This window comes from Scophthalmus maximus, chromosome 14 (assembly GCF_022379125.1).
Source record: "Scophthalmus maximus strain ysfricsl-2021 chromosome 14, ASM2237912v1, whole genome shotgun sequence".
In the NCBI taxonomy this organism is placed as follows: domain Eukaryota; kingdom Metazoa; phylum Chordata; class Actinopteri; order Pleuronectiformes; family Scophthalmidae; genus Scophthalmus; species Scophthalmus maximus.
In genome coordinates this window covers 14548735-14574649 of record NC_061528.1, presented here as the reverse complement: position 1 = coordinate 14574649, position 25915 = coordinate 14548735, and the positions used below count along the sequence as shown (strand labels likewise).

The following is a 25915-nucleotide window of genomic DNA, read 5'->3' as shown; positions in this document are numbered from 1 at the left end:
CTACTACGTGCACACTGGTGTGATGGACATATTTATTCAAAAGAATTAATATACTGGAGAAAAATAAAACTTTCCATTGAAGTGTAAAACATGCACTTTGGTGTGTTTACATTGAGCGCTATTGTCTCTTGACAAGCATTGTGAAGATTGAATACAATATAAGAGCAGTAGTCACCCAGGTAGTAAGATATCAAATACCAACAGGACTATTTTGAAGCTGAAGTTCTGCTTCAAAACAAACAGTCCGATGGAGGGTATGTCTTTGACATGACGTATGAGAAATGCTGTGGCTTAGGCAGTGAGTAACATTGGCTTTGTAGTTACTGTAAAATAGTGGAATGTGTCTTTCTATATATGAAAGAAAAAGCTTTCTATGATAAAATACCTGCTTGAGTGAAACACGCAGTGAAAATGGATATGAACCTTTCCCATTCACAACAGTTGGTTTTTCTTTTCTAAGAGGGTCTGAGCCTCGAGGAAGTCGGTACACCTCCCTAAGAGGATCAATTGCCTCTTAGGCAAGTGGTCTCTGCTGGATTACAAACAGCAGAGACGCATGTTCTCACATCTGACATTACTCCCACATCCGGTCTCTCTCACTACACGCACGCACGCACGCACAACACACACACACACACACACACACAGAGAGTTAACAGTTGTTATGAAAGAAAACCTGAGACTGTGAAGTCCAGTACTTGTTGACAGCATGTCACAGATTTTGCCTCATCCATATAGTATTTTTTCAAGCTGTAGCTCTGGTGTTGAACTGGACTGCATTACTTTGAAAGGTGTTTACAATATTCTGTCACTCTCGTGGATTTACTGCAAATCTCAGGAGATGAAGCAAAAACTGAAAATAGTTCACTTGAGATTAATTACAGGGTTATTTTAGATTTTGAAAGTGAGCCTGATAAACTGGTAACTCAGTGTAAATACCACTTTGCACAGAGATTGTTTCACATGTAAAATCCACAGTTTGTAAAAAGGCAATCCAACATACTGCGGGTAACGGGTCAGTCCATCACTGCTGCATCAAGGAGGGTACAGTAAAAATAGAATAAAAAATCCAATTTCATAGAGCTAAACAAACTTATATTATTACAGAAAATACATGTTAGTAATACATAAAATGATACATGTTGGTGGAAAACTTGAAATATTGGAGATATTATATACACATTCAGAACAACTGCATTTTTTCCATCTTTGTTAGGGTTTGCTAAACATCATACAAGAGTATCAGTAACATACTGTAACAGGAGTCAAACAGGGGACAGATTTTTGGCATCACGAGAAACGTTGGCAAACTTTAAGGCTATTTATTATCCCCATGTTCAATGTTTTCTTAAAGTTTGTGATATTATTAAATACAGGACCATCGTTATGTGTGTTAATGTTTACCTATTTTGTGTAGCAGTGAAATAAGGCAATAATGTAAAGTGTAGTATTTGAGCCGAGCGAAGCAGAACAGGTTAAATTTACTGACCAACAATCATCAGTTTCAGGCTCATGAAATGAGAAGTGGAGCGTTCCACTGAAATAAAATACCAATTAAACCAACATGTTACCAACAACATAAACCGCACAGATTATATCTCTTGCGATTGTAAATTGTGGAAATGGGACTTCTTCCATGCGAGGCCACCTCTGGGACCCATCTCTCCCGCCCTCCTGCGGCCCGGCTGCGTGTTCACTTGCGTGCAACCGTTTCCGACAGCTTCTTCAGCCTCTTCTTCAGCTCCAGAGGGAATTTCTCATAGCACTTCTTACATACTGGCTTCATGTCAAACTCCACAAACTTGTTCCTGTGGAAGAGACGTGAAGAGTTACGGGTTAGAAGCTTCGTACATGTTGTCACTCACTGTAAATATGTGTCAGTGCTACTGTATGTATAGTGAGCAGGTTTTTTTGTTTGTTTTATAGTTACTGAGAATTTGAAATTTTTAGATCACTTGTAGATTATGTTCATAATCATGTCAATGTCATTTTATTTTAATGACATAATAAAGTTCCAGAGCCCCTTCTCCATACATTGGTTTTTACTTCTTGGTCTTGTTTTCTTTTCTTTTTTTGATTTTTTTTTCAGAACGTTCAACCTATAACTTGCTCTGAGATTCCAGGGAGAATTTGTGAAAAGTCAAACCAACGGTTTGTCTTTATGCAGATGCATGATGATGATCTCTGACCATTGTAGTGGAAAGATTCTTGATTTTGTTTTGATCAACCACTGAATGTTCTGGCACACATATCCTTAGACAAAACACTCACGACGCACTGATATAGATCTACTTTAAATGTTCTGAATATTTTCTATGACTAACATTGCGGCGTTACAGTTCGCGCTCTGGGAGTGCCTTGTGGTTGTTTTCTGTACTGAATGCCTTAATCCTGACTAGTGGTGACATGTTTCCCAGTGTTAGGTCACTCGAATGTGTCCAGTCAGTGTATGTTCACCTACTAACTCTCTGCTTCCCAAAGCCAAAAGAACTATTTCAAATAGCGACCTGAGGAGTGAAAGTGGCATGAAGCACGTTTGAAATACGACAACGATGACACTGTAGGAGAATAACAACATGAAGGAAGAAGGATGGAAACTGACCAAAAGGAAGAACAGTGGAAATGAGGAGAAAGGAGAAAGAGAGGATCACAGACACATGGGCATCAACTTCTTCTTTTTCTCTTTAGAGTCGCGCTCACGCTTGGCGAGACGGCGCTTCATGTCGTCCGGCAGGCGTTCGTAGCAGTGCTTACACACCGGTTTCAGATCCACCTCCACAAACTTATCCCTGACAGGGCAGGGAGGAAGGAGAGATGGCGGGAGATAGGTGTAGAAGAGGGGGAAGAGACGAGGAGGGGTGGGGGGGGGGCAGAAGGATGAGAAGGGAAAGATAAAAGGTTGGAGGAAGAGAGTGAACGTTGGAGAGAGGACAGGGGAGGAAAAAGTGGAACAATGGGAGCATACAGAAGGACAAAGAAGTTGAATGAAAAAAGGAAAGAGAGGTGGAGAGGCAAGCCCAAAAGAGACACAAGGTTAAAAGAGAAAGGTGAGAAAATCAGGAATGGACAGGTTTTGAAAAACAGCCATTTTACAGCAGCAAATAGTGCCCAAATGCAGCCTAGATGAGAAAGACAAACACGACAGACAGCAGCAGAGAGAGCTTGACCAGGTCACATGTGAATTCCCGACAGTCTTCAGAGAATATAATAAATACTTAATAAGTAGATAATCCAGGGTAAATGTGTGGATGTGCGCTGTGACGTTATCCAAATGTTACTGAGTGTCTTTTATTTAGACTCACTGCACCACTTACTTGAGGGTGAGCTTGGTGTTGCAGGTGGAGCAGGCGAAACAGTTGACACACCAGGCCTTGTTCAGAGCAGACACCACTGAAACAAGAAAAGCAAAACAGTCACATGAGACACTGATCCAGATTACTATCATGTGAGCAAAGACACTGAAGTTCTCCACCTAATTTTCAAGGAAAACCTTGCCAGAGTAAATCTACACACAACACGTGGATCAGGATACAGTGAGTGTTGCGTAAAAGACAAGTATTTCTCACCATCTCCTTCGATAACACGGTTGCAGTGGTAGCAGACATCTCCAAACAGCTGAGTGTGTCGAGGTGAGAGAAAGATGTTTTGAGTTATAGCTCATGAAAGTGTGCAACACATTGAGGCAATTGTAAGTCTTCAACCATGACACTCGGCATTCAAATGCCATGCAAACAAACACAGGCTACAGAGGAATTTTAAAAGAGTGATGTTTTGAATGCATGACCCCAAAAAAACTGTCACAGCAGCATGTTTCAAATTTTGTAGTGTTCAAAAGTAAATATCCCCAGTACAGTTGGGCGTTACCTGGTTGTAGTGCGTTTCGCAGTAGGCCAGGCCCTTGCGTTCGTAGTGACGGTGTCCGAGGAAGGGTTTCTCACACTTAGCACACACAAAATGCTGCGAAACAAAACCCCCCCATAGCCAAGCACACACGGTTAGCACAGCCGTCAGAGTCAGTACATAATCACATTGAGACCACGACACAGGATTATGTCTAAAATAGGCCTGTTTTAGACACATATCATGTCAGACCACAACCAGATCAGCTCAGCCCGGATGTCTCCTTACTGCCTCGAAAGTGAAGATAGATGGTAGAGAAGAGAAAAACAACCTCTAGGGGGAGCACTAGTCTGCCAAACAGATGTAAAGAATCAATGGTCAGGCATGAGAGAATTTAAAGTAAATTTAGCCCTTCAAACTAATCCAGTGAGGTTCCCTAATGTGTCTGTGTAAACGGACATCATGGATTAGTGCCACAGAGCAGGGTTACACTAATACAGATTTTTTTGAATTCAAATCAGAGGTGATATTTGTGATGGAGGGGGCTGCCAGCCACTTACAAACTGTAATTCCAGAGAAAATGAGTCAATTAGGAATCATAATAGCTTTCTTTTTTGTGAAATGTTGAATTAGGGAGGAAACTAATTTGACGAAACAGGGTTCATCATGGTGTGATAGACAGACGGAGAACTCAAGGCCAATTGATAAAGTGACATATTAGTGTAACCCCTATATGAGTCTAACCAGGCAGGGGGGAAGCGAGACACTGGGCAGCAGTCGGCAAAAGGTCCGGTTTCTTAATCCCCTCACCATGTCAAAGTGTCTCTCACAATAGGCGTGACCACCTCGTTCATAAAACGGGTGGCCCTGAAACGGGCGCTCGCACACAGTGCATACGTGATGCTACATGTGGAGAGGGAGACGACAGGAAGATGGCCATACGATGTGAAATGACAGAAGGGAAGATACAAATGCAGAAGGTGGAGGAAAAAAATATAAATATAGAGACAGACTGCAGATGATAGAGGAGTGATGTACACAGATCGAAGAAGAAAGCACCGAACCTTACTGTGGAGATAAAGCTGGTAAAGGTTTGAGTCACAAATATTTTAAAGAACTGGAATTAAAAGAATAGAAAAATAAACAGACTTGACATATAAATCTATTAGATAATTATTGGAGATATTGTCTTAGATTAGATCAAAACAACAGTAAAAAAAATCTTAATACATTCCTCTAAAGTCACTTTTCTGAATGTGAGTCTATGCTATGCTAAGAGTAACTGCGGTTGCTTTTGAAAGAGTTTACAGTTTAATATCGCACCTCCACATGCCACTGCTTGCCCATGGCATTGACCACGCGGCCCTCGATGGGTCTCCGACAGGCGCCGCAGATGGGGACGCCCATCTTGTCGTGGCAGGGCAGACAGTACAGCTCCCCCTTCAGCTCCCTGGCGTCTGCAGTCAGCTCCTTACTGCAGTACACAGAGGGAAATAACACCAGTTATTATTTGATAAAAAGCCACAAATAAACATTTGATTATGCATTTGAAAAAACCTGCAGTTACATGTTAATTACACATCTGGTACAGTACATTATACATACAAAATACCCACATCATTCTGTGAGAACTTGTGGAAGTAAATGTAATGCAATTAAAGATCACACCCTTTTCAAATAAGATATCACATGGCACAAATTCAGATCAGCTCATGGGCATGTCACACAGCTTGATTTGCAGTTATATATTTTGTCCAGCAGAGGGCACTGTAAGGTCATTTTGTGGCAGACGTGAGCGTCTGATGCAAGACTATGCACTTGCAACCTGATTTTTGTTGGATCTTTGCTTACATTTAGTAACATTTTATCTCTTCACACAATTAGACTTGCAACAAATATTGATGTTGTCATAACAGGAAAGCAGCCAAAAACTTCAGAATAGCAGAATCATTTTTCAACATAACAAAATAAAAGTCTGACACAAAATCTGTATGTGTGTGTGTGTTTGTATGTGTGTATGTGTGTGTGTGTGTGTGTGTGTGTGTGTATGTGTTGTTTACCCGCAGTTATTGCAGTTGAAGTGATCAGGGTGGTAGGGGTCGTTCTTGAACAGCAGAGGCTGCTCGTCGATAATAGCGTGACACTTCTGACAGATGTACTTGCCGAGGCCCCGAGCTTTCTCCCTGTTGTGACATGGACGACACAGGTGCCTGATGGACGAGAGAGAGAAATACATTAAAGGCAGAGACACAGGTCCTCGATTAGACAATTTGTTCATTAGGTTCGATCAATAAAGTGCTAATTCGGACAAATATGTCTCCTCTGGCATGTTCTTCATGGATCCTTACGCTTATAACCGAATCACTGAAGGATTTCTGTGTTGTGTGATATAACTGATGGAGAGAGTCGCTGAACAGCATCACAAAATATCCCCAGCCCAGGTTTCTGAAGCTTACGGGCTATATAATCAGTATATTTTCTTGAAACAGAAAACTTCACCAGTTTCCGCATCTGTACAGTTTCCTTCTCTCCTGACACTGTCATCAGTGACAAACAACCTCGCAAAAGACGAATAACGGGCGTGATATCACACAAATATCACCAGTGCGATCACAGTGGATGTTGGTTGTCGAGGGACTGACCTTCCAGCGTTCTTTACAAAACCGACGTCGGCCAACACAGCCTGGCAGATATCACAACAGAAACAGTCCGGGTGCCAGCTGTTGTTCATGGCCTTGATCACGCGGCCGATGATGAATTCACCTGATGAACGAAGAACGTCAACAGAGAATGGAGAACTTCAGATCATGATCAAACAGCTAATTAGATATTCATTTTAAGGATGTAACACTATGGGCTACATCTCCATATTCACTCTCTTTTAGTGCAGTTCAGACACTTACCACACTGGTGGCAGCAGGGGGCGAACAACATCTGGAAGTCGTGTTCACAGTACTTCCGTCCTTCAAACTATCAACACAATTCAAACCATTTTTACAAAATTAATAAAATCACACAAAGGCACATGAACACATTATAATAGTAATCACATTAATTATTAGTATCTATATACGCAAACTGTCACACTGTGAAAAATCTAAAGAGTGACAACCTGAATGATGGATGACTACATGGAAATGGTTGACCCGTATTGCGTCTTTCTTTCAGAATGAATGTGCATCACAAAATGCAGATTTGGGTTCAAACATCCAAATCACATTAACCCAAGTCACAAGTCCCTCTTTGATCCCAGTGAGAACTAACCAGACGTCATATTTTCTGTGCAAGATAATTACTTAATAGAATGAGTGTACTGAGGACATGGAAAACGTAATTTCTTCTTCACCACAAATTATGATATATAGCTCCTGCTGGGCATTTTAATTGAAATGTTATTTTTGTTAAGATTGTTAAAAAATTTCAGAAATAACCACTTTCTTATGATTCTACTGTAGGTGATGTAGAAAAACAGTGATGCTGAATACAAGGACAAGATTTAAATGTACTTATTGAAAATTTGAACGAAGAGAAAAGAGAAAAATACTTTAATACATAAGAGTTTTTTAGGTCTCTAGTATCATTAAAGCAACTGCAGAGTGGATGATTCTGCATGCCTGTCTACCTACAATGTCAACAACAGTGTGATCGTGCTGTTCAATCGACTGATGATTATTAATGGCAGAGGAATAGGGGATGAAAAATGAATACCGGCCTGTTTCTCTGATGTTCATATTGATCGGAGCACTAGAGCCACCGTCTCTTTGATGAACTGACCGACATAAAGAGAAACACCTGGCCTTGCGTCGAGGCTGCTGCGCTGACAGGTTACTAGAAACGGGCTTCCAATAATTCAATACTGCACTGAGGTTGAGCTCAACCCCTCTTTATTTACCTCAACAGCACCGTGTGTTTAAATTCTTTGTCTATGGGATGTGCACTGACAACAACTTTGCCCTCATCAAGCCATCATTCTCGATGTAAGGGGAAAAGATGAGTAACACCGTGGTTATGTTTTCATAGCAACTTCTGTGCATCCTACAGTGTTTCCCAGACATGTCTAGACTGGTCAAGGCAAATATTTGATTGATTTAAAAATGGATTAATATAATCATTTATTGGATTATTATGTTAGAGCGGAGGACAAAGCGGCACCTCATAGAAGAGTCCCTCTGGGAACTGTTGGAAGCACTGGGCGCACACAAAGCACTGCTCGTGGTAAAGTTCCCCGTTGCTGTTGACAATCTTCTCTGCCGGGGCGAAGCCGCTCTTGCAGCGCTCACACATGGCGTTGGCCAGAGCATTGGCCATGTTGCTGAAAATGAAAAGAAAAATAGTCAGGATCAATTGCACAGTCAACATTTATATAAAGAGAATTCATACAAAACGTCCACAGGTTAAAACAAATGAAAGCAGAGGCAGTGAATGTGATATTTAAATACAGATGAATGAACCGCGATCACCACGACAAAACATCAAATACAATTCACAGTGAACAGCTGATTTATTGAAATCTGATTGATGTCCAAGCACTGGTGGTTCATGATTAAGGAATGTGTTTCTGTAACTCCAGGAAGATGTCGGGTATCTTCCGGAGATTGCCTCCATCACTTCATGACGATCGCAGGAGGGGAGTCGGACACGTTCACACCAACAGGAACATTTTGTGGCGTCTTCGTAGAGCTTGCAGGAGACAGTGTTTTTGTTTACAGTAATCAGCACGCCCACTCGATTTCCCAGGAGTAATCTCACGTGGTCGCGCTCTGATTCTCACTTTCCAGAGACTTTCACGAGAGGGCTGGCAGGAAAAGATTCCGAAAATGTCCGTAGCAACATTTGCGGCCATAGCGTTCTCACGTGCAGCCCCTCTGGAAAATTTCCAGGCTTTCCGGTGCATGTTTGAAGGCAGCAGCGTGTCATGTTTCCTAAATGTCAATAAACCCTGAATGACCAGGGTCATGTCGGCAACACACACCCCGCAGCACCGTTTTATACTGTCTTGAAAATGGCTGGATGAAGTTCTCAGTAAGAGGAGAAGAGGAGTGTAGAGTGGGGAAAATGTGATGCAAGAGGTTTTCTGCACACACACACACACACACACACACACACACACACACACACACACACACACAGGTTTATTTTGGCTCTGTGTATCAGGGCGTGGGGATCAGTGGGAAAGAGGGAAACGTACATGTTTGTTTGAGGGATGTGCTGAAGTTACTGTTTATCCATCTGTATCTTATCATATAAGAAAAAAAACCGAAGCCGATACTGCACTTTCATAAAGCGATCACACCTGTCTTACTGACTCGCTCTGCCTAACACAACCAATACATCACCAGGGCAGGGCCCCAGGCTTTTACTTTGGAAGCGCTGCTGCCAGAGCCTGCAGAACAAATGTGGTCACGCCCAAGAAGCTGCCGCAGTGCATCAGGAAAAGGTGTTTGTTTATATTATTATATTCTTCTCGCTATCACATTGGTTCTTCAAAACAATTACCATCTCTGTCTTTCACCTTACAACAGGAACCCATTCATACAGATATGAAAACTCACTGCACTAAGCAGGAGACATCTGTGGTGACAGGTGTATTTGAAGTTGTTGACAAGGTTTTGGATTTCAAGAAAATGGAGGTGCTATCATATAAACACTGCTCACAGTTGGCCAATTGGTCCGTGATGTATCTGACGAGTGTGAATATATTCTCAGATGGATATTTTTAAAGACTTAAAATCGGAGCACCAGTGTCTGACTTTTCTCCTATTCCTGGGAGTTATGGATGAACGTGGTGTGGCACTGGACAATTCTCTATCACCTGATGATCTATATGATATGATCATACTGCCACAAACCCACTTCTATGGCAGTTTTATATATAGGCTGAACCTTGGACTAATTCCATGATGATCCCATCCTAATAAGAATGACTCCGATCAAACCTTTCCAACATAAAAGCTACAAACTAATTAACTAATAGCAAATGTCACAATGCTGCTGCTCACAACACTTATCCATATCTGGGGAAAATTGGATGTGGAATGGAATTAAGTCGAACACAGAGATGTTAAACCAGTATTTTTCTTTTTAAAGTAAAGGGAGGAGAGAATGGTGGGACCATAGTGGCTTCACTGTTTAGTTTGAAAGGTCAGAATACCAAAGTGTATCCAGGCAACACACACACACACACACACACACACACACACACACACACACACACACACACACACACACACACACACACACACACAGCCTCTCTTTTTTGTTAACAATGCACATTTGAACTGTACCAGACGAGATTAGCTGGTGTGCCCTGAAATAAGATGTTGGAATAAGCACAGCGTTCTCTCAGCAAAAACTTATCAAATACATACTGCTCTATTATATACCCTGTCTGAGCTGATATCACTCACACACACACACACACACACACACACACACACACACACACACACACACACACACACACACACACACACACACACACACACACACACACACACACACACACACACACACACACACACACACACACACACACACACACACACTCTGACAGCCCTGCCTTGTCCAAAGGATTTTTGGGAGGAAGTGACACATCCCTTAGGCATTTCCACCCTCCTATATCTGCCTCTCGCACCCTGCACAAGCCTGTGAGTCAGTCTGCCCTCCCTGTGCTGAAAGTCTCTCTCCTGCATCTCGCTGCACTCTGTCCGGACATCTTCACCTTTCTGCACCCCGTCCTGGCTGAGGCAGCAGGATTATGTCTTAGTATTTAAATCTTCAAAAGATTGACGTATTCATTGTCACAGCTTCATCTTGAAGCAGTCGTAGAACAAAAAACCGAAGAACCCAAATGCAATGGACGAGCTCCAGCAACGAGGGCTGGGGGCATTGTGTCGTGTGAACTCTGTATACTGGTGGCAAAAAGCACACCATCCCTCGCCGGCCTCCCAGCAGCTACTGTGTTCCAGGTGGTCAGACTTGTGTGCAACGTTACTGATTTTGGTCACTCTACCTTTCTGTAAAAGTTTGCACCTTTTACGTTGGATAAAAAAAATTACATATCTGTTCACTTACATCTGTGAAACATGTACTCCTAGGCTGTACCTCGACAAAATCAAAAGTACACCAGCACGGCAGATAACGCTCTACATATGTCTCTCCCGTTAACTCCTCCATTCTGACCTGTGACTATAAATGGAGTCTGGTTGTCGGCGAAGGGAGATGGTGTAGACTCGACTTCTGTTATGACTACATTCTGTTCCCTCCTCTGGTCCGTCAGTGTTCATCCACCTCATATTAAAACATCACGTTATTAACAGTGATTTACAATTTACACACATTTAAAGGATTTTCACACTGACAACGACGTGGACAAACGGGACCCTGACATTACTCTGATGTTTGCATATTCAGATGTTTGAATATTCAGTTAGTGTCTTTGCTCAGTTCTCGCGGCACTCAGTACTTGCCTTCTCAAATTCAAAACTATTTTTGACAAGCACCATGTCTTCAAATTTTCGGTGCCAAAAAGGTATCGCCCGACACCAACACACCAACCGCTGGACATTGCTCTCAACACAGTTTCTGTAGAGTTTGGACAGACCACATGGTCAGAATCAGAAAGTTGTATTGATGGACAAGATTATACATCTGAAAACAACACCTGCCAACGACCATGATTTGTAGTAGAAAAAAAAATGTCTGAGGATTACTGGGTTCTTTCTGCACGGAAACCATTTTCGTCTCCCACACGTAGGGGCTTTAAACGTTTCCACCACTGACAGGACTCCAACTTTATCATCTCTGGCTTCTTGACCAGAATTTAGATATTTTTGTTGGTTCCTAGCACCTGATCATCCTGAGACAGAAAACCGAGGCCAGAATAGTCAGAAGCACATTTTGTAAATTTAGCCTCCCTGTCCCCTCATGCCTACATACTTGGGATGCCAGTTGGCATATTCTTCTTTGCATATAACAACTCCCCCCTTGGCACAGAAATAGCCCTTCCTGTGAGCCCCTTCCTGTGGCGCACAGAGCAATCCCTGCACAAACAGGGACACCTACCGCAGCTTGAGCAAGCCAAACTGGCTGGTAAAACCCAGGTGCTTAAATATATCGGAGTTTTTCACATTCTGTCACACAACAATAAGCTTAGAGAACAGAATATAATACATGTCAGCACATGAGCAGACTGAATTACCCACCACACACACCTACACATACCCGTTTGTTCCCCCACGCACTGTCGTCTGTTTAATTGGCACGTCATTGACCAGCATATGATTCTTACTCTGTGATGGTAAATCACTGATGAGGAAAATCATCTGCCAATCACAACCATCCCTGCCCTGAGCCAGGGAAACGAGCTACAGCTCATGTCCTGGTCTCTGCTCCATGACAGTCCATCAGAAATCAAGTTAGACTTAAATGAGTATTGGGTTTTTGAAGGATGATGATGATGATGATGATGATGATGATGATGATGATGATGAGTAAAGAATGATACACACTCTGAAACAACACTTTGATGTGTCTCTTCACCTAAAGACATACTACTGCAGAGCGTCCCGATTGGTCAACTGCTCTTTTGAAGAGCCGGATGATGCAGTTTTTACTGCTGGATTTAAATCTTTTCATACAGCACTAGTAGAACTTCTCATATACAATATATAATCATAAGAACATATCCATAAAGTGTCATTGTTATCTGTGAAAACCTTCACTTCTAGGTTGACAACTGAACGACATCATGTTCTAACCCCAGTCCACGGCACTGTGTACTTACAAGCGAGCGTAAAAATCACAAAACTCCTTATAAACTTTGACATCGCTCTTCCGCCTCTGGGACTTGGACTCCGGCACCTCGGCCTCCCCTCCATCCTGCAGCCTCTGGTGGTAACCGTTCATCTCCCCACGAGGAACATGGTCCAGGACCTCCCTATCCTCGGGTATTGACGGCGGCAGGGCACGACCGTTCATCTCCATACTATAATCTACGACAGATTGAAGTGGCAAATATCCGCCTTCAACCTACTGTATGACAGTATAACTGCTGTCGAAACACCTAATAATCAAAATCCCTTTAACGCCAGTTCAGTGTTAGTTTCCAGTAACGAGCGGTGGGATCCTGAGAGCAGTGGGAGCACTAATCCACGGAACAAGGAGACAGAACCGCTGATCCGACTGCGCTGGGAGTACTCTCTCCCTCTGTCTCTCTCACACATACACACACCCTCTCTCACGGACACACTCCCTCTTTCCCACATCAACTCTTTCTCTCTCTCTCTCTCTCTCTCTCTCTCACACACACACACACACACACACACACACACACACACACACACACACACACACACACACACACACACACACACACACACACACACACACACACACACACACACACACACACACACACACACACACACACACACACACACACACACGTGTCTATTCTTGGGCAGGTTACCGGAATTAAAGAGCCCACCCTGACGCCTGTCCAGACAGAGGTCACTGTTTCACGGTACGTACACACGCACGCGCATGCACACACACACCTATTCTGTAGTTTTTATAGGGTTTGTGTCCCTAATATTTACAGTCTCTACCCATGCTATAAATCTGTGTGACTGTGTTTGCATGTTGAACAGCTGGAACTCTTAGCTTTCTGGGAGATGTAACAATGTGGCTCCAACTCGGCATTGCGCAAAGTGGTAATTTTTGCACCGAAGAAGCTAACACAGTCAGTCAATATAATAACAATAAAAAACAAATGTTTATTTCATCATCTGTTTGACATCCATCGAGTAAACGCACCAGAACAAGGGGAACAAGTTGCAGTTTGTTTAGACGAACAACAGCTATTGTCTCCTGATGCGACTGATGAAACGCATATTTATAGTGTCAATTACAATGGTTGTAAAAATCAGAATCCTGCATATGACACTACAAAAGATGTAAAGGACTTTGCATGTGACAAAATAAAAATGAAGTTAACAGAGAGTGGGCTCACACCGACTGCCTGAGTTGGCGTCCTTGCACACTGTCACATTCATCATTTCCAAATACACTTTAACCCGCCAACTGGTGCACAATGTTACGTGATTATTTGTGGACCGCCTATTTTTGGCAGTAAAGGAGCCTGACAGGATTCACACTCGGGATATATAACAGAAGCGTGGACTGAGTCTTCCCCCAGGTGAGTCAACAGAACAGCTTAAACATCAGTTCAAAACATCCATCCGATGCGATCCAGAAGAAGAATCCAATATTGGTCCCACACACCCACATATCTCCAGCTCCTCTGGGTAAACGACAGCTCTTCATGTGGTTTTAACTCTGCTGGAATCTCAAATTAATGACCACTTCCCAAACCGGGAAACGTCAAAGCCAGATCCGGAAATACACCCCGGCGAAATAAACATGTTTGATGCTCCGCTGGAGAGCAGCCGCGGCGTTGGTCCCGTCTTCTACATTACTCCATCATTCTACAAATAGACACCCAGTGGAGCCTCAACTCCAAACTAGGTGCTGGCAGCTGCTGTTTAGTGTCTGCGAATGTGGGTGCGTGCGTGTGTGTGTGAGAGTGAGAAAGAGAGAGAGTTTGTGTACATACAAGTTACTTAAGTGATTAAGATCCTCAACTTTGATCAAATCTTGTACACTTTGGGCATTTTTAACATATTAAGTACAGCAAAGAGGCTTCTGTCTTTTTAAACGCTGCTTCGACTATTCGGTCTCTAATGAGAGACAGGCCCCGGGGTTTGACATGAATGACACAATGAGCCAAACATTTCACCAGGCACCACTTAACGCTTCCAGAGCCCCCTTTCCACGGCGGGTCATTGTTTCCAGATCAAAGTCAAAGGCTCCGTCGGGGAGTCTTGTCCACTGGGAACCACGTTAAGTGACCGGGGTACAATGGGGCAGAGGGTGGGCGCTCAACAGGAAACAAGCAATCTCTCCTCCTGATTACAGTCATCGCCATGTTCCCGGAGAGTTCCACCCTTAAAACGAGAGCACGGGGGACCACAGTGTGCAGCTCTCTGGTGTCCAGACTGGTCCTATTTGATTTAGATTGAAATTGACACAGAAATTTAACACTAATAAGTATTTCAGTCATGTATCTAGAAGCAAAATGGACATAGACTCCAGGTCAGCGAAGCATACACGCAAGTGCCTGAAACCTGTACTATCTGGAATGACCAGCAGAGGGCTTCAAAAAATAAGTCAGTTTCTATAGAAGTCTATGAGAAAATGACTTCTCGCTGGATTCATAATGTCAGTTAAAAACAATTCTGCTGAGTTTATGGTCTCAATCTCTAGTCCCAGGTCTTCTTCAATACAGCATCATGTTCCTTTTGTAAACCACGGTTTTGTTTAGAGTAAAATAGACGAAAAAGCACCATATGCATTGGGCCGTGGATACCGGGCAATTGACAGCTGGTACCGTCCAATGGGTGCAGGTCGCAGGTGGATTGTGGACAGAGTCTCAGTCTCAGTGTCCTCAGGCTCTCAGTAAGACCCAACCCCCAGCTCCTCCAAATATTGTTATTTATGGTCTCAAAAAACCAAGATGGCGCTGGCCAGAAAGGCCAGAGAGAGAGAAAGAGAGGGAGAATGTGAGTGGCGACATGGAAGTCAACCTGATCTCTAAAACGGCAACAGCAACTGTCAGGAGTCGACTAGGTGTCTCTGGTGAGATCCCGCCGCAGGACAGGATTATGAGACTTCTTTAAGGGGGTCAATAGAAGTCAATGGTCAGGTCACCCGTGCTAAAGAAAAAGATGCAGGAAATACACGGTACCAATGGACTGTATGGACTGTGGCTGTGATAGACTTATAGCCATTGATTTTCCAACATGGCGGATGTTTGTGCATATGATCTGTTGCAGTTGTCGCCGTTAGTTATAATCAGCCGATAACTCAAACTCTGACATCTTAGCTGTCCCCCAAAATGCTGGATGAGTATAATGTGGGAGTTGAGTGATGCTTTGAAGCACCACAAATGGTATCTGGGACAGACCAATTGCAAATACAATGTCATTTTGATAATAATGAGGTCATAATTTCGAGTTTGACCACGCAATCCTATCTGCTAATATTTCTTATTTAGGTGAAATAGAGGCCTCCCGTTTATAGTAACAGCTGTAACTCTCTCAACCGGTACAAAACAAGCACACTCAGGGTGGAGGAACAAATCAAACACACCCCTGCTCTCTCTCTCTCTCTCTCTCTCACTCACACACAAACACACACACACACACACACACACACACACACACACACACACACACACACACACACACACACACACACACACACACTGTGTCAACAGCAACCATGGCAACACAGACGTGAGGGCCACTCAGGCAACACCGTTTTTCCCTCTGACAGGGCATCGAGTGTGTGCACGCAAACAACACAGGCACACAAAAAAATTGCATGGAACACTCAGTGACACACACTGATTCTGTGAGTGTGCAAACATAAATCATGACTAACGTTTCCTTTGTTTTGCACTTTTTGTTCCCGACGCCCATTTCAACCTGCCCTATCAAGGGGCCAGTCCCATTTCTCTACATTTCCAAATTTATTTAAAACTCCTACAAGGTTGCTGATTAAATCATTTATTTTGACATGTTGAACATGATTAAACTTAACACTACTTTAATGAAACCACAGTGTCTTTCACTTTGTGTCAACACTGTCACTTGCAATGTTTTAATTTCATACCAAAATGGTTTTCATAATGGATAATTACTGTAAAACAGCTAAACTGGTCAGGAGAAATTAAACCTGGTAAGCATGTTAAGGCTACACAAAAATCTCAACAAAACCTTTAAGGGTAAAACAATGCTTCTCTAATCTCCTTGAGCCAATGAGAGTTTATCAGGTTTGGATATTAACTTTATAGATCTCCAGGCAGATAGTTTCTGATTCTGTTTTTATGGCTTCTAAACTACTGTGGCTTCTACTGACATTTCAATTGGTTAGAATTTATGATCTTAACTGCAGGCACTGCACTGATGGCAAAACACTGCTTGCAAAAAGAAGTTTTGACTGTCTTCATCATCGTCATCATGTACAAATCTGCAGAAGGTCCACTCAACAGGAAGTGGTTTCTATCTTCAAGACTCTCAAAACTAGAGAGAACAGATTCATTTTTTTTTTTACCACAACTGACTCTTTTTAAACTCACTTGTTAGTCTCCTAAGCTTTTTTTTTCACCGCGTTACTCTTTCGTGCCTCTCTCAAATGCTTTTTTTTCAGCCTGCGTAGTGTGTAATGTGTATGCCCATAACATAGTCTTGTCTTATTGATGCAATTTATGGAGAAATTAGACAGGCCTGGTTTGATGCAGAAAGTCTACCTACTCATGTAACAAATGCAAAACCAGAGCTGTCATGTCACAATGAGACCGCACAACTGAGGTATCAAGCAAAACTGTGATTTTAAAACAGCCGATTCCTCCGACACCACTGTAAGTGCACTACTTTTGAAAAATCCCAAAATATTGAAGAAACCGCCTGCCAGCACACGCTGTGTCTGCATCCCACGGGAAGAACTGAAGTGTCTTTTTGGTTTGACTGGAGGAGGCGCCGCTAATGGGAGAGCTCCCTCCGCTCTCTCGGACCACATTCCTCACATTCCTCTAATCACTTCAGGATCAAACACACACACACACAGACACACACACACACACACACACACACACACACACACACACACACACACACACACAGGCGGAGAGAAAATGAGTGAGACAGATAGGTGTTTGTGAAAGACACAAAAAGAACATCTCACAAAACTCAACCGATGTAAACATATTGTTGTGAAACCGATATTGCAAACAAATGCCTGCACACGTCAATCTCGGCTGGTCGCACTACTCGGAGGAATGCAGACTCAGCTGCGATATTTGCTGATCAAACACTCCAGCACAACATCTCAACTAATCTATCCCTGTCAATACACAACATGGAGAAAAGGTCTTCCCTTCAAAGGATTCCTTGATAAACAGTGTGTTCTTCACACACACAGACCAACTCTCAGATTCATTACGTGATGCAAGGCAGCATCGGTCAGCGGCAGATAAGGATAAGAGGTTACCGCTGACAGCACGGAGTGAGCCCGCTTTAAATAGTAACAATAGAGAAGAAGATATTAACGCAAAAGGAAAAAAGAGCAACCTGGTAAAATATGAAGGGTGAAAACGTATCTCCGTGAAACAATTTGTTCGAGAAATGTGGAAAAAAAACCTTGTGATGAGAAACAAAACGGGCCGCAGGATAATTGAATGGTATTCCATCGGATGATTTCGAAAAGGTCAACAGAAGCATTTGCATGTGGCCTTTTAACACGCAGCAAACTGAAATTGACCACAGTTTTTAAGACGGTCATAACAGGAAGTTGGAAAAGTTTAACAAGCCCAATATTGAGGTATTTCTTCATTATTAGGTGATTCCTTATTGCACCATTAACCATTTGAACTACTCACCAAAGCTGCTCTGGAAAAACAAAAGGGGGTTGATTTGTGCAACACTTGAGCAACATTTTTTGTGATGAATAGAAGAAGTTTAGTTAAAGATAAAGAGTGTACACCGTGTGGTACAGATCGAGAATGACTCGCACACAGGTGGCCGGACATCAGTGGCACCACATCCGATATAATGCAGATCAAACTCCAGCACCACAGCTGAGTCAGCATTTTTTGAAACAAATGCAGTCCCACATTGATAACTTGACACAAAGACTAAAAGCTTCACAGATGACGACTCACCTGAGGCTCGCCAGACTTCCATAGCTGTCTGGTCTTTCCTGTCTCCGTCTGTATAAGTCGGAGTTGGACAACTCTTTCAGCCTCAAAGTGTTCATCTCCTCTCCCTCCCTTCCTCCCTCCCTCCTTTCTTTCCTTCCTTCCTTCCTTCGTTCGTCTGCTGAGAACACTCGGTCCACAGAAATGGGGATACGGGTTTGATTCAAATGGAGAGATTAACTCGTGTGCCGCTCTCGTCCTCTCACTCAAACACACCTCCAGGGCTCGCACCCTTGAGGAAGGGACATGCACAGAGGTGTGGTCTCCCCAGCCCTGCACACCTATCAGCTGCTTCTTGCTCCTCCTCCTCCTCCTCCTCTCTGTGCTTCAGCAGGTAAAGAGAAATGCCTCAGAGAAAAAGGAGTAAGGGACAGATAAGAAGAGAGCGACAGTCCTCGTCTCTGGCCCCTGTCGTCTCTCTCTTTGCCTCCCACTTCTTTTTTCTCCCCCCTCATTCCTCTGTTTGAACAGAAAGCCAGGAGAAGGTGCGAATAACTGAGGAGGAAGAAGATATTCTGTTTCCCTTCCTCGCATGCAGATATTACACACACACACACTGTACTGTACACACAATGACAAGCTGTTAGTACTGATAAGCAGTAATGTAGAGCAGGCAGGCATCCTACAGGAGGCATTTGAGGTCAACGTTAGGAAGAAGAAAAAAAAAGGTTACAACACCATATCAACCTGCACTTACATGGAGATTATGGCAAAAGATCCCTCTTGTTTGATTATTAAAGAGACATAACAAATGTATATGAACCAAAGCAGGACATTTGACTGTTAAAATCAAAATCAATCAATTTGTGATCAAGAAAACCTATGAATAAACACAAATAACAATGAAGTATGGAATGTGATCGAATAAAAAATAACTGTTAAATATGCATAAAATGCCACCTATAACACAGTACTATAACACTGCAGTACCCCCCCCCCCCCCCCCCTAAAAAAAATATAGGTTCAACATCACACAATACATGTGATATGCTAATATGACTGTCATGAAAGGGGTTTTCAAAAAAGTTTAACAAACAAGTGCATGGGAAAATACAGACCAAGTGAAGCCGCACTATTTGGAACAATGTCACCTATTATGGAGAAATGTTTCAACCGTACACTGCTCTCCAGTTTGACTCTTTTGCTGGTCTGTTGTAAAGTGTGACATCATTTCCCTGCGCAAACAACAAACTATTGACAAAGGGTGAAATGCCAATCTATGAATAATTCATCACAATGTGACATGGGAAGAAGAGCTCTATGGAAGCAAATAAGAGACATAAGTCTTTGAACTTTAACAGCCACTGAATACTTAATAATGAAATATTTTATTTTGAAAAACATGTATCTGAATTTACTTGTTCGGAATTCACCTCTTTGAAATTATTTTACTTCAAATCTCAAATCTCTAGATTTCAAGTTACAATTTTTCAATTGCTCAAATTCAGACCGAAAAATTCACACACTAACATCCGGGCTACCCAGGATAGGAAAAGCAATTGAGCCTGCATGCAATCAAAAAATTTTTGTATCTGAATACCGAAGTAAAATTATTTCATAGAGGTGAATTCCGAACAAATAAATTCAGATACATGTTTTTCAAAATAAAATATTTCAATATTAAGTATTCAGTGGCTGTTAAAGTTCAAAGACTTATGTCTCTTATTTGCTTCCATAGAGCTCCCCTCCTCTCCTCTCCGACACACACACACACACACACACACACGACATGTTTAATTACAAACGAGAGGCGGTGACCTCATCAGAGCGCGTGACAGGATTGGTCAGCGGACAAGGAGCCAAACGGGCAAACACCAGCGGAGAAACAGATTGTAAACAGAGCTGGGGCAACTCGTAGCAGCGCTGTGAGTGAAACCGGAACATGCAGACTACAGTTGATTGTGAGGAGTTCCTGATACGCCCAGCTGTCTGTTACACTGAACAGCAGCTCAATGTAAGATAAGATAAAATAATCCTTTATGGTAAATCTTTAAGACATTAAAGGTAATCTTTAACCTTTACCAGATAATCCTGAGAGGTATCACAGAACCCCAGACACAGAATGAGTACAGGGTAAGAATATAAGGAAATAGAAAAAAGGAACAATATCATGAAATAAAAAAAATACAACGTCGATGTAGAATGATTCGACACTGAACACACAAAATTAACAGGTGTGAAACCGTCTCAAGTGACGGAGATGTTGTCAGTAGCAACAAGTCGGGGATTGTAATATTTACATATAATAATTATGTTTTGTGTGCAAATTTCAACTCGGTCAAGTGCAGAGGAAATAAAACTCAACTAGTTGCATTTTACTGGATTTTACTGCAAACAACAGACATCACAGCCCACCTTCAAAAATGATTGCCGCCTGATATAGTAATCTGTTCGTTTGTTTTGTTAGCATGATTTCGCAAAAACTACTGAACCAATTTTCACCACACTTGGCGGAGGGATGGGGTCTGGGCCTGGGACGAATCGATAAAGTTTTGGTGCAGATGCAGAATTAATCCAGTTTCACTTTGCTTAACAATGAAATCTTTTCTTTTACATTTCTACGATGAGAAATACACAGTAATGTGTATTGCTGAGCCCTTGTGGACTCATGGGCTCTACCTAGTTCTAACTGACTGATATCTGACAGATGTCTTTCTCTAAGTAAATTGTAATCCCACGTATATCACTCAGTCAATGTCATTATTATTAGATCTTTTTAACGTCTGATGGCGTTTAACGGTTCGGTGGGCGGACTCATGGCTGACAGAAACCATGTCTCTTTACACCATGCAGATTCACCCTGAGCAGCTTGTCTTGACCTGTGCAGCATTCCACACGGGTTTGACGAACACACACTCACACATACACACACACTCACACACACACACGCACATGGAAACGTAGATGTGATTGTTGAACTTCAATATCAGCCTCACATCGTGAAGCAGCTGCAACACGTCTGAGTTCGCCACAACATTCATGATGAATCAGAGTTTTGGTCTTTCGTAATGCAGTTACCCTCCGCTATCGTCACACATACCTTTGACTTTCAAACTCGGGATGTGCATTTCTTCAATTTGTCATACAATGTTAATCTAAATTGCAATAACCATCATCACACATCTGCCTCACATTTCAAATGGATTTATGGCTAATGCTGTGTTCTTGGTTGAGTTTGCACAGAGCAATTATTTTTCGGTGGTATGAATGTGCTGAGGGAGCGGTCTCAAAAAGACTCTTCCTCATCACACAGAGACACACACACACACACTGACACACACACACACACACACACACACACACATACACACTTCCATCACAATCAGGAACAGAGCAGACATTTCCACAGTGACCCACAAGAACAACCTCTCCACCACATGCGTGCACTGACGCGGTGTGGACAACTCTGGTACTACAACTATCCTGTCGACTACAAACTCTTAAACCAAGAATTTTTCAAAAATGTAATCTTTAGATTTACTGAAGTATTTCATCACCATCTCCCTGATGTAATCCTCAAACGTTGTATAGGTTTAAGTGTGTAGGAATCTTGGCCTCAAAGTATAAGAGGAAGTGTACAAACAAGTACATGTAAAACAGAACAAATGCTGCAACACAATGCATGGAATAAGACTGAAATAAAGCTGACTTCCTTATCGATGCACACAGAACAAACACACAGCGTTCAAAGGTACACTGAGGCTCTGCACACTCAAACATGATAATACGGTTCGTACATGATCGAACATGACAAACTTAAAGGAGCCGAGCTGCTAATTACTACAATTACAATGAAAGTAGTTACAGCAATAAAATTAACTTATCTTACCAATGTCTTGTGTCAGACTGTGGGTGAGGAGTATTCAGTTGTTGCTAAAGTCCCTCTGCTGTCACTGCAAACACCCCTACTGCCGTTATCTCAGTCTGCACGGCCACATCACTTCCTATTAGCTGTGTGTGTGCGTGTGTGAGCGAGCGTGTGTGTGTGAGAGAGAGAGAGAGAACGCGCGAGGGTGTGAACGACTGCGTCCACTTGTTGTGTGCCGCAGTGTTTAAAATGTTTGGGTGTAAAGCCTCTAGTCACGTGTGTGTGTGGTTTAGGAAGGTGTGAGGAAGAAGAGCAGGAGGAGGAGGAGGAGGGGGAGATAAAAGGTGGTGAATAGGAAGGGGAGGAAGGAGTAAGGAGGCGTGAGGACATGCAGGGAGGCATCAGTGATCAGATTGGATGGACAATAAAGCAGTTCTCTTGGACCTGCCGTGTTGTGTGTGTGTGTGTGTATATGTGTGCATGTGTGCGCGTGTCCAGTTTCTATACAGGGGGTGAAAGGTCAAACCTAGTGACCACACTGAGTGCCACTACTTACTACATGTTACGTTTTGTTTGTGTGTGTGTGTGTTTGAAAGACCAGTAAAAATCATGGGTGGGCCCTAAAACATGTTACACATGTATTGTGTCAATAGAATGAGGAAGAAGTCAAATTTGTGACTCGTGTTCATAGTATTGTTCATAACATCTAACACTTGTCGCTTTTATAAAAATCATGTAATAACAGTTCCTTGTGCAAAACGTGGTCTTGTTTCTCATTCACAAAACCAGTAATTCCATCACTCCAACAGCGTCATCACTGCCGGAGCCTCGTCGTTTTCTGCTCTGCTCAATCCATTCATCCGCAATAAGCAAATGTTGACGCATTGTATCTTCGATACACTTAAAGCCATTAAGGATATCCAATTTCCTTAACTTCATAGGATTAAACAACTCTAGAAACTCATCATACTGCACGTGTGAGTTACAAGAAGCACGTGTGTGCGCATCACGTCAGTGCACACACACAGTCCAAACCCTGCAGATTCCCTGCTCTTCCAAACAAGGACAGGTCCACCATGCTGCAGGCTGAGACATTCTTCTAAGCTCCAGTTGTATCAACACAAGTGTGGAATCAGATAAAAGTCAGACGTGTTGGGAACGCAGTGATCCTCGTGCTTTTCCAACTCTGGAGTTCTTTATAAAAAAGCCAGATTCATCCCAGGCCATAATTAGCCCGCCAGTGCGCACACAGTAGCATTCACACTTGTCTGAAAAAAAGAAAAAGCTTCTCTGAATAGCAGTCTCCAGGGACGGGATGGTCAGGAAGTGGTTTGGGAAAAGCAAGAACTACTGTCCAGTGAGTTTGTGTGGACATTCCTGTGCATGGAGGAGGTGGATCTGCAGAATATATGGAAACATCCTCTTTCTATCCTTAAAAAAAGTATTTCTCTCTACTGTCCTGTGAGTCTAGGGTGACACAACTATATCAAGTGGCCGTTTGGCCTCTGGTGCAACACGGTGGAGAATCCTTCCAGAATAAAGTTTGTGAATATGGATTTTCTATTTGTTTTAGGCTCAGATGTGTGAACACAGGAAATGATTCCAGCTTGCAGAAAAAAAATACAATATTGTGAAGTGAAATATTCTTCAGTCATGATTAATACTGATGGATGCTGTGAGCTTGCTGCACTGTAACACAACACATTATGAATCTTTTTTCATAAAACCTACTTCAACCGATTAATCGATTAGTCGGGGATTAATGTAGTGGTCGATTACTAATCAATTAACTGTTGCAGCTCCATCTACGTTTTCAGTGAGGGAACATGATGCATCTATTGATGGTCGGTTATTTGATAAGTCACGGAAAAACATGACACGAATACACAACATGACAGTGTTCACGTCACTGTTTTAATCTGAATACATGACGTCACGTGTGAGGCTCGGAGCTGCGACGGTGGCTTGTCTGGAGTGATCTTCCTCTGACGTCACGGCAGAGGGCGCTAGCGAGCAGCTACGTGATAAAGTTCAGATTGCAGCTACACAGAGAAATTAAGAGTTACAGCTTTGATTTATTCACCATGATACGAATGCACCGTTTAACAGCACATTAACCATGTCATTAGAATGATAAAGTCGCCATTAAGGTGTTAGCCCCTTTAAATCGTGACTCCATGAGAGAATGGAACATACCAAACGTTTTCCTTTTTTTCCACCCCAGCGTCAAAATATCAACTTCCCAACTTTTCAGGCAAAACGTCTCACTTCGTGAAAGACTTTCAAGACGTCTCACTCACCCGTTCGTCATTTCAGTGATGCCGAGCATCTCTCCGCACCGGCGTTCGTCTGACTTTCAGCTGCGGGCCCTCCAGATGTTGCTCGGGGCTGGGATGTTCACTGAGGAGGTTCAGCGGGAGCTGGTTGTCACACAGCGGGGCAGAATGGCGAAGAACACGGGCCTCGCCTCTGTCGCGCAGCGCAACGTTACACTTCCGCTTGTCGCTTTCAGAATAAAAGGTCACCACTGGGAAGTGGAAACGGGCCTTCAACCGTCAGCGTCAATACAAAGTAGAGCCCGACCGATATGGATTTTATGGGGCCAGTGCCGATATTGATATTTGGGAGTATTTGGGAGTTGTTGTTTTTTTTTAATCTGTCAATGGTTCCTACAAACCTTCATGACAAAGACATGAAATTGAGGCTTGATATTTTAGTCATACCATTAACTATTTTTCATAAATGAACTAAAAATTGAAAAAACATTTACAACCAATTACGAAACAAGTGCTTATTACTTACATAAAATGTAAACATAAACGCAAATTTAATGACAAATCAGTTGGCTGATGGACAGGCTCTTAAAATATCGTCCGACACCGATATGTCTGTGTAAGGCTAATATCTTCAGATATCATCTGCCAACCAATATATCGGTCAAGCACTATTACAAAGTAAATAAAAACTGATGTGAATAGGATATATACAAATGTAAATATGATGGAAACGTCTACACTTGATATAAAAACTTTTTTTTAAAAATCTGCATAATACTAAATCCCGGCTGCATGGTGGTGTAGTGGTTAGCACCTTCGCCTCACAGCAAGAAGGTTCTGGGTTCGAATCCCGGTTCAACCAGGGCCTTTCTGTGGGGAGTTTGCATGTTCTCCCCGTGTATGCGTGGGTTCTCTCCGGGTTCTCCGGCTTCCTCCCACAGTCCAAAGACATGCAGAATGGGGTTAGGTTCATTGGACACTCAAAATTGACCGTAGGTGTGAATGTCCGTCTCTGTATGTGGCCCTGTGATAGGCTGGCGACCTGTCCAGGGTGTACCCCGCCTCTTGCCCAATGTTAGCTGGGATTGGCTCCAGCGACCCCCCGCGACCCTTAAAATGGATAAAGCGGTAGATGATGAATGAATGAATAATACTACATAATTTAGTTGATTA

General features: G+C 42.7%; 1 protein-coding gene across 6 annotated transcripts; it reads right to left on the bottom strand.

Annotated features, from left to right (window-relative positions):
• Nucleotides 1-18: 18 nt before the first annotated feature.
• Nucleotides 19-24939, bottom strand: LOC118282617 (LIM and senescent cell antigen-like-containing domain protein 1). Of its 6 annotated transcripts, none has more exons than XM_047337226.1 (11): nt 24767-24939; nt 7993-8152; nt 6744-6810; nt 6483-6603; nt 5901-6050; nt 5164-5314; nt 3865-3957; nt 3567-3615; nt 3315-3390; nt 2603-2789; nt 19-1808 (listed from the first exon to the last, which is right to left on the bottom strand). In XM_047337226.1, exons 1-10 carry the CDS (start codon nt 24793-24795, stop codon nt 2648-2650), a joined length of 1038 nt encoding a protein of 345 aa, XP_047193182.1. In that variant the 5' UTR covers nt 24796-24939; the 3' UTR covers nt 19-1808; nt 2603-2647. The 6 variants fall into 6 exon arrangements, with proteins under 6 accessions (XP_047193182.1, XP_047193183.1, XP_047193181.1 ...); XM_047337227.1 differs by lacking the exon at nt 24767-24939 and adding an exon at nt 22488-22643; XM_047337225.1 differs by lacking the exon at nt 24767-24939 and adding an exon at nt 18623-18862.
• Between the last annotated feature and the right edge of the window lie 976 nt (nt 24940-25915).

Bases quoted from the DNA above. Each gene is read 5' to 3' on its own strand.
- LOC118282617 (XM_047337228.1), bottom strand. From the start codon at position 12,825: ATGGAGATGAACGGTCGTGCCCTGCCGCCGTCAATACCCGAGGATAGG. The intron at 5,315-5,900 runs GTAAACAACACA...TGTGTACTGCAG, and splicing joins TTCAACTGCAATAACTGCGG to TAAGGAGCTGACTGCAGACG. The intron at 3,616-3,864 runs GTAACGCCCAAC...CGACACACTCAG, and splicing joins GCGAAACGCACTACAACCAG to CTGTTTGGAGATGTCTGCTA.